Source organism: Herpailurus yagouaroundi, unplaced genomic scaffold, assembly GCF_014898765.1.
Source record: "Herpailurus yagouaroundi ecotype Mexico unplaced genomic scaffold, PumYag 210, whole genome shotgun sequence".
In the NCBI taxonomy this organism is placed as follows: Eukaryota; Metazoa; Chordata; class Mammalia; order Carnivora; family Felidae; genus Herpailurus; species Herpailurus yagouaroundi.
Window position 1 is genome coordinate 16,377,388 of NW_024412441.1, and position 13,274 is coordinate 16,390,661.

General features: G+C 39.4%; 2 protein-coding genes across 7 annotated transcripts in view; both read right to left on the reverse strand.

Annotated features, from left to right (window-relative positions):
* Positions 1-2,637, reverse strand: part of DYNC2LI1 (dynein cytoplasmic 2 light intermediate chain 1) — a 43,964-nt gene extending 41,327 nt beyond the window's left edge. For both annotated transcript variants that reach the window (XM_040453896.1, XM_040453895.1), the window contains exons 1-2: positions 2,525-2,637; positions 131-248 (exon numbers count right to left, since the gene is read on the reverse strand). In XM_040453896.1, coding sequence (XP_040309830.1) covers positions 131-248; positions 2,525-2,532 — 126 coding nt within the window. In that variant the 5' untranslated portion in view covers positions 2,533-2,637. The remainder of the gene's footprint in view (positions 1-130; positions 249-2,524) is intronic.
* Positions 2,617-13,274, reverse strand: part of PLEKHH2 (pleckstrin homology, MyTH4 and FERM domain containing H2) — a 121,433-nt gene continuing 110,775 nt past the window's right edge. For 2 of the 5 annotated variants that reach the window (XM_040453887.1, XM_040453886.1), the window contains 3 exons: positions 12,877-12,963; positions 11,048-11,185; positions 7,976-10,082 (listed from right to left, as the gene is read on the reverse strand). In XM_040453887.1, the coding sequence (XP_040309821.1) occupies positions 9,897-10,082; positions 11,048-11,185; positions 12,877-12,963 (411 nt within the window). In that variant the 3' untranslated portion in view covers positions 7,976-9,896. Of the gene's footprint in view, positions 2,740-7,975; positions 10,691-11,047; positions 11,186-12,850; positions 12,964-13,274 lie in introns of those variants that run through there. The other 3 variants (XM_040453888.1, XM_040453891.1, XM_040453890.1) reach the window with 3 other exon arrangements.

The window sequence follows — 13,274 nt, forward strand, 5'->3', positions numbered from 1 at the left end:
AGAGACTGGTCATCTGGTTAAAGAGTTGAAGTTTCCAAACGTTTACCAAAGTATTAAAATAAATTTTACCACTGGTTGCTAAATCAGCATAATACTTGAGGGGGAATAAAAGGAGGAAAAAATGCATTACCCCATTTTTACTGCCAATGAAGAAAACAGATTTTTCTCCAATTTCAACTCCATCACCTTCACCTCCACCGCTTCCCCGTTTTTCCACTTCTGCTTTTGCAATTTCCCAGAGAGTTTCACTATGAGAGGCAGAAAAAGAAAATTCAGACAATCAAAGAGAATCTTTTCCAATTTCTGTTTCATGCTCAGAGAAATTTTAGTTTAGTTAAATTTATAGAGCAAATCAACAGCATTTTCTTGGGGGACAATAAGCTGATAGAACCTCTGAGGATTAGTCATTTTCCTTGCACTGGTTCATATCAGCTGAAAATAATAAGCCACGTCTTTGCCACTAGGATTTGAGGCTGCCTTAGTTTGGGGCTTCCAGCCGAGGTCGAAAGCTGTGTATGTTAGCTTCTCAGACATGTATATGAAGGTACACAGAATTTTGGAAATTTACAACTTGAAAACCACCAACATCTAGGAAAATGGGGAGCCCAATAATCTTTGCTTTCTGAGATATTTCTTGTGTTTTTTGTTTTTTTAATTTTTTAATGTGCTAGTAGAGGAAGGGAGGAGAGAGACACAGAATCCAAAGCAGGCTCCAGGCTCCGAGCTGTCAGCCCAGGGCCCGATGCGGGGCTTGAACTCACAAACTGTGAGATCATGACCTGAGCCGAAGTCAGGCACTTAGCCGCTTAGCCATCTGAGCCACCCAGGTGCCCCGCTTTTTTGTTTTTTTAATTATATTTCTGGCTCAAGATTCCCTGTTTTAATATATAAAATGTAATGAAAGAAAAAAAATCACCTAAAATCACATTTTGAAAATAATCCTTCCATTCATCTCTCTATAAACGTATGTAATTTTTCACAGATTATACCTTTTATTAAAACGAAAATGAAAAATGGAGTCTTGAACTAAAAAAAAAAAAAAGAGACGAGATCTAATTGTTCTAAGCCAGAATTTGCTGCTTTCTACATGGCAAATTACCCAACCTCTCTGGACCCTTCATTCCTTTAATTAATTCAACAATTATTTATTGAGCACCTAATATAGGCAAGCTTTTGTGCTTTTCTCCAGGCTTATTTCTGTTTCTTCATCTCTAAACTGCCAATTAAAGAAAAATACCAACCTTATAAGATGGTCACGATTGATTGTTAAAATGTGATAATTCATTTTGGGCTTGACCTATATATAGTTATTGAAAATTACTGGGAGCTCCTAATTATTATTCAAGAAACAGAGATGAAGAAAGGGGCTATAAAAGACCAATAAAGGCGTCCCTAATTATTTGCACCAAATGCGTGCATTTCTTTCACAGGTGAATCCCCAGGAACTCAGCCCAGGCTTGTCTGCTCTTCATTTACACACCTTTCTTTTTCTTAACATTTTTAAAAAGTTTATTTATTTAAGAGAGAGAGAGAATCCCAAGCAAACTCCGCACTGTTAGCACAGAGCCCAATAACAATGGGCCCTATCCCAGGAACTGAGAGCTCCTGACCTCAGCAGAAACCAAGAGTCAGACGATTAACCAACTGAGCCACCTGGCGCGGGTATACACCATTCTTTCAAACTGACGATCTGCTTTCCAAATTCCCAGCAGAGAGGAGAGCAGGTGGTGCAGCCACCAGTCATGACACTGGTGGAAATCTGTAACTATAACCATAACTTCATAACTGCAACCAATTATACCCCCATGGGAAGGAAGCTGACAATTTTTTACATTAAGGTTCATTAAACTCAACAGAGATCAGGCCATGATCCACAAGGTGAGAAAAACAGATTTGCCCTGCTCTGTGATGGACTCCAGAACCCCTCTCTCCCTGACGTCCTTCTAAGTTGCTCAGAGAGGGTTTAGGCGTGATCTTGAAAGCAGGAAATTAAAACTGACATCACAGAACTGAAGAGCTAAAATGTATTTTCCAGGCCCCCTTTAAACGTCATCTTACGCTTTTCACACAGCTTTCTCAAGTTTCCCTCACTTATTATTGTCCTGAACCCCTGCAACCAGGAGAGGAGTCAGGGACATCTCCGAGAAGGAGGCTTTGTGGTCTAATTCACCGCCTGAACCCCTGCATCTAGAACATTCCTTGGCCTGCAAAAAATTTTTACCAAGTGAATGGTTGGAGTTGAACTTTCAAAATCTTTTATACCTGGAGAACTTTTCTACCTGCTTGTGGCCGAACCCACATGTTCAAGGGTAGTTCCTACGGATTCCTGACCATCCAGACAGAGGTTGCATGCAGAACAGACCCACAATTGTTTTCCACAGGCAGCTCCCGCCCGGGTTCCTCCCCCTAAATATGCCCGCAGCTGCCCTCCCTCTCCTGCCCCTTCCTGGCGGGGTGGGAAAGAAGGGAAAGCTAGGCTATCGAGGGAAACGTAAGCCAGGAGCAAGCACGTCTGCGGGGATACCTGGGCATCCTGGTCGACCACCCCGGTGTCGTAAACTCGGCGTTGGGACCCGCCTAAAATAAGGAGGCCCGTGATCTCCCAGGCGGGCGGGACTGTGCGGACTCTTGGGTTGCCATGGGAGCGACGTCGCAGGCTGGGTTACGTGCACACGAGGGGCATCATGGGAAATGTAGTTCTAGGCGTTGCTCTTCAAGTCTTGCTCAACGCCTCGAAGGCTGGGATGTGAGAGAACGAGGTGACGCGTCTGACAAACCTGGGACCTAAAAGCCCTGGGTTGGAAGTGTTCTTTTACTTAAAACATATTCCACTGAGTACCGGACTATATGCCAGAGATCTCTGCTCTCTCTCTTCAGTTAACTTTTCCATCTCCAATAGCAGTGCTTTGGGAATGGAGGGTGAATCAAATTCCTGAGCTGTTTTCTAGCGATTTACTAGAGGCAAAGAATATTTGTGATATTAACATTTTCCAACGTTCTGTTTAGTTGTTTCAGGTTTTATGCAATAGCACATCATTTATTAATAAGCTAATAAAGCAAATGCATCTCCACTATACTTCATTTACTTTACCTCTAAATCAATAACAAATATTGAGTTATTACTATATGCAAGACTCTGTGCTACACAGAGTAAGGAATGCAGTGATGAGTAAGACAAGATCCCTACTCTTGAGAAAGATGTACACAACTAAATATAATAACCCAAAGGAAACCAGTGATATAAGCTATTGTAGAGAGGTACAAAAAATTACATAAGAATAAGTAATTATGCTGAAGGGAGTTGTTGCAACATTCATGGCAGTGACAACATTTGATCTGTTATGAAGGCTGGGTAGACCCAGCCTCTATAGCCCAGGATGTCTTGAATATTTGAAGGAGATACTCTCCTTCCACATTTCTGCCATTTGGTTTTGGGTGATGGATGGTGTGATGTTCAAGAACATGGGCTTTTACAGTGAGATGGACTTAGATTTATGTCCTGACTAAGTCACACTGGCTAAGTTGCCACATTGACACAGTGCGTAGATTACTCAATATCTCTGAGCCTCAGTATCTGATCATGTAAACCAGGGGAAATTTGTGAGTTTTAAATGAAATAAATATATGTAAAATATAAATTATGTGTGCCTGACACCTTATAAGTGTTTCATGCTTGTTATTATCAGTTGTAAGCTACTGATCAGCAACTTTGAACGAAGACAAAGATCACATTCTTGGAAATGAAGCAAAAATTTTTTTTAATTAAAAAAATGTTTATTTTGAGAGAGAGCACGCGGGCAGATAGAGGAGAGAAGAGAGAGAGAATCCCAAGCAGGCTCCATGCTGTCAGTGCAGAGCCTGACCCCCAGACTTGATCTCATGAACCATGAGATCATGACCTGAGCTGAAATCAAGAGTTGGATGCCCAACTGACTAAGCCACCCAGGCGCCTGGCAAATTTTTAAGGGGGGAAAAAAAGCATTTGCTTGAGATGAAATCTTTAAGAACAAAATCCTCCCAACACCTACGAGCATTTTGAAGACCTAGAAGGCTACATTTGCACATAGAAAGGAATATAACAGTAGTGTGGTTCAATAGAGGATGATCGCAAGTGAGATTGGTACATCTATCATTGAATCAGCATCTACATCCTGGGCGTAGCTTGCCTGTAAGCTTACAAACTGATGTGAGACAGTGTGATAATTTGGGTTCTGGAACTTTGGAACTCCTCTGTGTGTTAATTAGAAAGCCCTGTTGATATGAATAACAAAAGCGGCAGCTAATATTTTTGCTTGCTATGATCCAGGCACACTACTAGCATCTTTTAAAAAAATTTTTTAAATGTTTGTTTATTTATTTATTTATTTAAATGTTTATTTATTTTTGAGGGGGGTGGGCAGAGAGAGGGAGACACAGGATCCGAAGCAGGCTCCAGGCTCCAAGCTGTCAGCACAGAGCCCAACGTGGGGCTTGAACTCACCAACCAGGCTCCAAGCTGTCAGCTCAGAGCCCAATGTGGGGCTTGAACTCACCAACCGTGAGATCATGACCTGAGCCAAAGTTGGTCACTCAACCAACTGAGTCACCCAGGTGGCCCAATGTTTATTTATTTTTAAGAGAGAGAGACACACAGTGTGGGGGGCGGGGGGCAAGCAGAGAGAGGTAAAGAGAGAAAGAGACAAAGAATCTGAAGCAGGAGCCAGGTTCTGAGCTGTCAGTACAGAGCCTGACACGGGGCTCAAACTCACGAACCTCGAGACCATGACCTGAGCCAAAGTAGGATGCTTAACCGATTGAGCCACCCAGGCACCCCAACACACTACTAGCATCTTAAAAGTATAATTGTTTGCATAACTGGGATTGAAGGTTGAAGAAAGGAGCATTATAACAAGGAAGGTAAAGTTTGTCTGGCTGGGCCTTAATCACCAGCATTAGTTCAAAGGTGATTCAGTGGATTCCACTGATCTCATTGAGCAGATGAATTCCCTTTTTTACCCTTATGCCTCCTGAGGTTTCATATTTGGACAAAGTAAGTGACCTTCCTGGTTAGATGAAAATCGTTCTTTATTTTTAATTTTATTTGAGAGCGAGAGAGAGCATGAGTAGGAGAGAGGGGAAGAGAGAAAAAGAGAATCTGAAGCAGGTTCCACACTCAGTGCAGATCCTGACTTGGGGCTTGACCCCATGACCCTGGGATCATGACCTGAGCCGAAATCGACAGTCGGACACTCAACTGACTGAGCCATCCAGGAGCCCTGAAAATTGTTCTGAAGGCAGGACTGCATAAAGATTTGAGCTCCCCTACTGGATCACTCCTAAAAGACTCCAGGGTTTCAATGGTGGTGATAGAGGAGAAGACAGTATTGTGATGCTTGCTGAATGCAATAAACAACAGTGCAGAAGAATAAAGATGTGTGCAGAGTGTATTTGGTGGCATTGTGAATAGTCGAGGTGCAAGCACATAAAGTGGAAGAGCAAACAGGGCAGGGAGATTGGGCTACATTGAAGTATCTTGCAGTCTGGATTTCACTGGGTTGGTTACGAGAAACGGAATACGATTTTAAAATCAGGGTGTTCCATGACTGGACCTGAGTTTCAGTGAGATAATTTTTTCCAGCTGTGTGAAGGATGTTTTGTGTCTGTAGGTCCATATGGAGGCTATTAACAATAGCCCAGACAGTGACAGAGTTTTTACATTTTTTCCCTTGTTTTCAAAATTATATAAACTTCTTGTAGAAAAAAATAGCATACAGAGAAAATGAATAGGCTAAAATAAGCACAACGCAGAAGTAATAACTATTACACACTCTAGTGTTTAATTTCATTCTAATCTTTCCTCTTACAGTTGGGATTTTACTGTAAAGCTAACATCCTGATTTTAACATGTATTTCCCTATACCAATTTTTAAAACTTTTTTAAATGTTTATTTTTGAGAGAGAGAGGGCATGAGTTGGGGAGGGGCAGAGAGAGAGCGAGACACAGAATCTGAAGCAGGCTCCAGGCTCCGAGCTGTCAGCACAGAGCCTGACGTGGGGTTCAAACCCACGAGCAGCGAGATCATGACCTGAGCCGAAGTCAGACACTTAACCAATTGAGCCACCCAGGCACTCCTCCCCATATACATTTTTAAAAACCCATCATAAACATAGCTTTGGTGGCTGCATAATATCCTGCTATATAGATTTCTTGTCACTTAAGCATTCTCCTCATAATGAGCATTTGAAGTGCTTCAGAGTAAACACCTAACATGAGTCGGGCCATGTAGAGTCTTTCTCTGGGAGTTTTCAAACTAGAATTGGGAAAATCAAGCCATGCCCCACTCTGGAGAAAATTAGCATATTTTCTGCTGAATGAAGAAGCTATTTTATTGATTAGTTCCTTACATATTCTGGATATTAACCCTTTTATCATATATATGACTTACAATTATGTTCTCCCATTCTACAGCTTTCCTTTTCACTCTGCTGTTTCTTTTGATGTGCAAGAGTTTTAAAGTTTGGAGTTGTCCCAAACTTGTCTATTTTTTTATATTGCTGTCTTTGCTTTAGAAGAGTTGTCTGATTTTAATAAAGCCACCAATATAACCCTACCAACACCTTCAGAAAGGGATGCCACCCACCATTAGACTATGTTAACAAAGCACTGGAAGGAAGGGTACCCTGTATCCAAGTGCTAGGGTGAACATTTGTGTCTTGTTTTGGATTTATTTGCTCATAGATGTTGCCCTATAAGTATGTTTTTGTTTCTTGACTATCATTGGGCCTAAAAATGTTTACAGAGCATACAGTGAAGATTTTGGATGGATGTTGATTATAAATATGCCTCCAGAATCACTGTGACTATGTATGATATGGGTAAAATTAAGTTCAACAGGTAAAATTATGGTATAGAGCAAGTGTGGCTCTCATCCCCTCCCCCCACACTCTGTCCAGGTCCATGCAACTCTTCATTGTAGGACCCACCTTCCCACGTAAGTGCCCAAGAGAAGCCCGAGTCTTGGTTCACTGGAATATGGATGAATCTCACCTCACATTAAATATCTGTGTGTGGATTTTACCTTAATTTGGAGTTTAAAGTGATTCCTATTGCAATAAAATCCCTTTCTTCTTCCAGGAAAAAGAAAATAGGGGAAAAATGTAAAAGGAGATACCATTTCTACAGGAACTGGTTAGCAGAGAAGCTTCTCCACGCTGTTATTCATGCTTCTCACTTCCCTTCCCTCAGTCCCCACATCTCTAGAGCCTTTGATCCCCAAGAATCAGGCCAGAGATTCCGCACTGGGGAAGTCCAAATTCCATGGCAGCTATGGGGTAGGCGGACAGGTGAAATATGTTCTTGGCAACCCAGGAACACTTAAAGTCCTTGTCTAGAGAAATATGATTATCCATGTGGCTAATTCTTCAGGATTATACTACAGTACAATTATGGTTTAAGTGTATTGTTCTGGGATCCTGGCCACCATGAATTTTTTCCTTTGGAAAAAATTTTCAGATAGTCAACTTAGAAACACATTTTCAGAAGAAAGACTCTTTATAAGTTGTGACTAACTTTTCCTGTAAACTGAAAGTTAAATTCATTTCCAAGCTATGACACTATTTGACTTTAAGGACACACACACATAAAAACAAACAAACAAACAAACAAACAAAACCCAGAACATTTACAATAAATGTTTAAAACACAGCCCATCAATTAGCTTGAAATAAGCTACTTATGGAGCTTATTATGAAATCACAGGAGAACCCCACAATTTATACATATTGTATATGTGTCAATATGCATACATACATCTTAAAGTTACAATTTGCCAAAACAGCTTCCTTTTATACGGATAAAACAAAGCAACACTGAAGACACAGCATGAATGCAAGAGAAGGAGGTAATAACTACCATTTTCACTAGTAGTACACCTCAGCTTTGACAATGAAAACATTAGGTATTTCTCGAAGAGTATTCAAAAGATAATGCTCAAAATGGGTTTTGTAAATCATTTATTATGATTGAAAGGGAAGAAAATGATAGGAGACAAATATGACAATTAAACATGTAACGTTATTCTCTTGTAACCAATCATAATAACATACTTTGAATTTTTTAAATGGCTATATAAGTAATTTCCCAGAAAATAAAATTTTCACATCATCAGTTACAGAAAATTGATTTCTTTCCATCAAAATATTTTATCTCTGTTCTATCAAAAATAAATGCCACCATTTAAGCTAAGCCTTCACTACTTGTTCAAATGAGAAGATTTGGAGTGGGGTGTGCTTACCCGATGGTGAAGTAACTATTGCCTAGGAATAAAGTCCTCACACAGATGTAAGCTCTGCCAAGCCTCTGGCTTACCAACTAGTGATTACTGAACAGTTTCCTGGGAACTAAGAAACTCTATTGGATGCCAGCCAAAAGACTCCTGAGAATCATCGCAAATTGGTAACTTGTTTATTCTCAAAAATCAACTTGCTTATGCTGAGAGTGGCTGTGGCTCAAAAGATTCGGGGAAATAGTAAATGGAAATCTATTTCTATGGGGTTTTTTGACCTTCTTTTTGTCATTCCCAATAAAGCAAAAATCTTAGCTGAGCAGTGTATTTCTTGGCTCTGCCCTTTCGAAGGACGCTGATACGAGATGGAATATTTTTATAAAAGTCTTAGTGTGACAACAGTATATTGCCATAGGGAGAAAGCAGCAAAGAGGAAACTATGAAGGCTCTGCCAACAAATTAAATCAGCAGCTAACATTTTTTTTTTTCAAATTGGTTAAAAAAAAACAAATACCACACACAAAGTGATAAATACATGTCCAAAAAATAAATACAAATATTCTCCACATAAATAAAATTAAGTATACTCATGATTACTATTGCAATTAAACAGTTTTATAATATAATTTTCATGTCTTATCACAGTTTCATTTTTATCATGAATACTAATTACTTTGTTTTGGCACATACTGGAACGAACTGACCACTCATGTATTCCAGCAAAGTAACACATTTCTAGACTCTCTCAACTAAAAGTTTACCTCCTTTGACAGAAGAATTCTTTCTCTTTTCTTTTAAAATATACTTTGGGGACATTTATACTACAACCATAATTAAAAATGACTATACAAGGGCAAAGTTTTAAGCATCTGTTTGTTTTCAAAGATGTTATTTAACAAAATGAGGTCAAGATGACCCAGCACCAAATGCAAGGAAATGTGGGCAATACTCCAGTGAACTCGGGCCATCCAGTAATAGCCAAGGAATGTGAGGAGTCACTGTCTCGTTTTAAACTTTACACTCCAGTGATCTGAAAAGGTGACAGGCTGCACTTTCTAATACCACACAGGAGGCTCTGGTTACCTAACTCTTGTTTACTCACGGTGATTCCTGGTGCCACAAGCACTGTGCCGGCTCTAAAACTGTGCCACTAAACAGCACCCTGCAGCTGTTGCTGACACTGTACATGTCCTTCCGAACACCATATCGTTCATTAAAAGCACACTTGATCACAGCACTTAATTTTTTGGCAGTGAGCGCTTCCAAATAATTAACTGGCTTGCCAAATGGGAGTTTGGTAGCTCCCTTTGCCAGAATATTTTTTTCAAGAGACAAAACAATGCCACACTGCATGATGTGTCTGATGGCAAGGGACAAAGGAGGTGGAAACATGATGAATTCTAACCCATTTAATCTACGAGAATATCAGCACGTGGGCGAATTTTGTGCTTATGGTTCATTTGTCGTGTTCATTTGAATATTTAAGGATCAAATGAAAGAGAGAAACGCCCACATTTTTGAAGTTCGGAAAACCAGTGTGGGCGCAACACTGCCAGTGTGTCAACGCACTTATCTGCAGCTGATGCAGCCATTGGCTGGAGGGTGGGAGTGAGGGTTCAGGCTCCCGAGCTTTCAGAGCAGAGTGGGGCCTTTGGTTGGTCTGCTGCTTGACAGCAGGGGCTGGCCTCCCGCTGCCCTGGCTTCCGGCCCCCGGGTCTGGGCTGAGAGCAGAGCCGGAGCAGAGAGGTGGTGAAAGGCTGCCTTTTGCTGATGGAAGTTGTTTATGTAACTGGCGATCAAAAGAGTGATTTCAAGAATCTAAAGCAAGAAAAATAGACTCGTTAATGCTCCGGAGAAGTTCTCATCACTTTCAAAAGAGGAAAGGGCTGGCGGTCTCCATATGTGCAAGTGCCCAGGCTAGCAGAATCCCCTCCTCTCCAGATCCGTGAAGTACTTACATGTTCAGCACCATCAAGGCACTGACACGTTCTCCTGCTGCTTAAACCGGCGGAAGAGTGGATCTTAACAATCAAATGTAGCGGCAATGTTTTGTGACGGTAAAAAATGTGACAGTAGCACAGGCTGCCAATTATGTGTGCGTATGTGAATCAAGAACCTCAGTGCATAATATCAACTTTTTATTGAGACTAGGTGAAGTCCTGAGTATGTCTCAATCTTCTGCACTTACTGGCCTTTGCTTCAGTGTCTGCTATTGAAAAAAAGGTGTCAGATTCTAAAAAAGTAGTCTCTTTTGGTTGATAATTTTAAGACAATTTTAAAGTTTTAGGGAACTCGATGCTTCATTCTTTTTACAAAAACTGGAATTACATACTAAAATGTAGCCCTTGTATTTACTGTTTTTACTTATCGACGTTAAAACTACAAAGGACAAGTAAAGTCTTAATTATAAAACCTCGCTCTTCCCACTAATGAGTCCGTAACTTGAATTACCCCAAGTAAATAAGATAATGTGTAAAAGGTACCTGACAACAACTTACATCAAGACCACTTATTTTGAACCTTCTGTATACCAGGCATTGGGCTAAGGCATTTTAACAATTCCATCATTTAATTCTTAAAGCCAAAAAAAATAGGTAGCCTCCTATAATTTTTTAGAGGAGGAAACCAAAGCTTAGCAAGATGAGGTAAGCCAGAATTTAGACCTAGGATTGTCTGATTGTAAGTAAGTCTGTTTTCCCATCTGCAACCTACTTTTTGCACAATAAATGTGTTAGCATGAAAAAACTAGTATAAAAAAAGCTGGTAGAAAGGCTTCTACTCACCTTGGGTTTTGCCATGGCAAAAAGTAATTTCTCTGTTGGTTTGTCCTTTGAATGTGTATTGTTAATGACTATCATAAAATCATCTTGATGACCTCCAAAGGTCATTAGACTCTTGTACACATAGCTGATTATTAACCTCTTCAAAGAGAATAAAAAGTTAATATCTTATATACTCTTTACTTTCAAAGAAAGATGAGAAATGATTAATAGCATATATTTCCATTAAAATGCTGATATCAATGAAACTAACTTAACATTATATGTTAACTATACTTCACTAAAAAAGAAAAATGCTGGTATTAATTACATATAATACAAAGAATTATTTTCTAAAAGAAAATCTGTTATGATTTAAAATAGTAATGTACTAATTTTACGGAGGCATCATTTACGTTTATAATTAAAATATAGTTTGATTCTGAAGCTAATAACTCAATGCAGACAAAACAGAAAATACAAAAAGAAAATCAAAAGCACCTATATTCCAGCATCCAGTAGAAGAACACGGTTAATACCTTTGTAAATGTCCTTCAAGATCTCTCTCTATACATATTAGGTTGAACCATGTGAAACTGATACTTTTTTTTTGAAACTGATACTTTCTAAGGTAAAAAATGGTCGGTCAAATATCGGCAAAACTATATGGTTCACCCTGATATATAGATTTTGATATATATAAACAGAAATAGTATGGTGCATATTGTTCAGGATTCTGCTTCTTTTTAAATTTAACAACAAATTATAAATATCTTCCCATGACAACAAATATACTTGTATAACATTATTTGAAATGATTTGATAGATAATCTTTTATTTAGCCAATCTCTTATTGCAGGAAATTTAAATCATTTTTTATTTGTTACTATCTTGAACAATACTTCAATGCATATATTCTGACATGTTTCATAATACACATAGCTAATTATTTCTTTAGTTGTAAATCTCAATTAGAGGAATTGTTACTTCAAAAAAGTAAGGACAATTTTGAGAATATTTCCAAGTTCTCCTGGGGAAAAGTTATATCCAGTTATATTCCCAGCACTGTAGTCTTGCTAACACTAGATATCACCATTCTTTTATTTATTTTTTATTTTTTTAAAAAAAGAGAGAGAGCAGGGGAGGGGCAGAAAGAGAGGAGGAGAGAGAGAGAATCCCAAGCAGGCTCCATGCTGTCAGTGCAGAGCCCAACTCCAGGCTCGATCTCATGAACCATGAGATCATGACCTGAGCCGAAACCAAGAGTTGGGCACTTAACCGACTGAGCCACCCAGGTGCCCCTACATTAATGTTATCTTAAAGATTCTCATTTACACAGGAAGCAATCTTCCTAACACTATAAATGAATAGTTGTTTTATGAATACAACCATGGTTGCAATTTAGTCATGGTATTTAGTATTTTCCTCATATGCAATTCAAAACCCGTCCAATCTTGTTTTAAAAGGTTAAATAACAATCACAGTTGTATTTGTAAAAATGACTATTCATGATAGTATTAGGAAGAATGTTATGGGGGCACTTGGGTGGCTCAGTTGTTTAAGCATCAGACTGTGGCTCAGGTATTGATCTAATGGTTCATGGGTTTGAGCCCTGTGCTGACAGCTCAGAGCCTGGCGCCTGCTCTGGATTCTGTGTCTCCCTCTCTCTGCCCCTACCCCCATTCATACTTTGTCCCTCTCTGTCTCTGAAAAAAATAAACGTTCAAAAAAATTTTTTTAGAAAGGAAGGATGTTATCTGTGTATAAGAAAAAGCGTATGAAGAGATCATTACCTTCTGTGTATGTACATTGAGCAATGCAAACAGTTGACTCAACGTGCAACTTATTCTTACCATGGAATTGTATTCTAAGACGCTTAAGCCATCCTCGTGGATAGCCAGCCACATGACAGTACTTCCGAGTGGTGATGGAGTTATGGGCTGTGAAGAGATGAAAACATAATAAACGCTAACCAAATCACAGAAATAGTTTTTAGTCACAATGCAGTGCAACATTTGCAACAACAACAGCAACTTATTTTTATTAAAAATATCTCCTGAAGGAGAAAAAAGAGAACACGAAACCTACGGGGGGAAAAATCTCTCCTGGGGCAGAGGCGGTGGCATGTAATGGAAAGAGAAGTGAATCTGACAGCAGGGGACCTGGGTCTGCGTTCTCAATCTGCCATTTATTAGCTGTACAATTGGAAACGCTACTGAATCTCTCTGAGGCTCAATTTCCTCATCTTTAA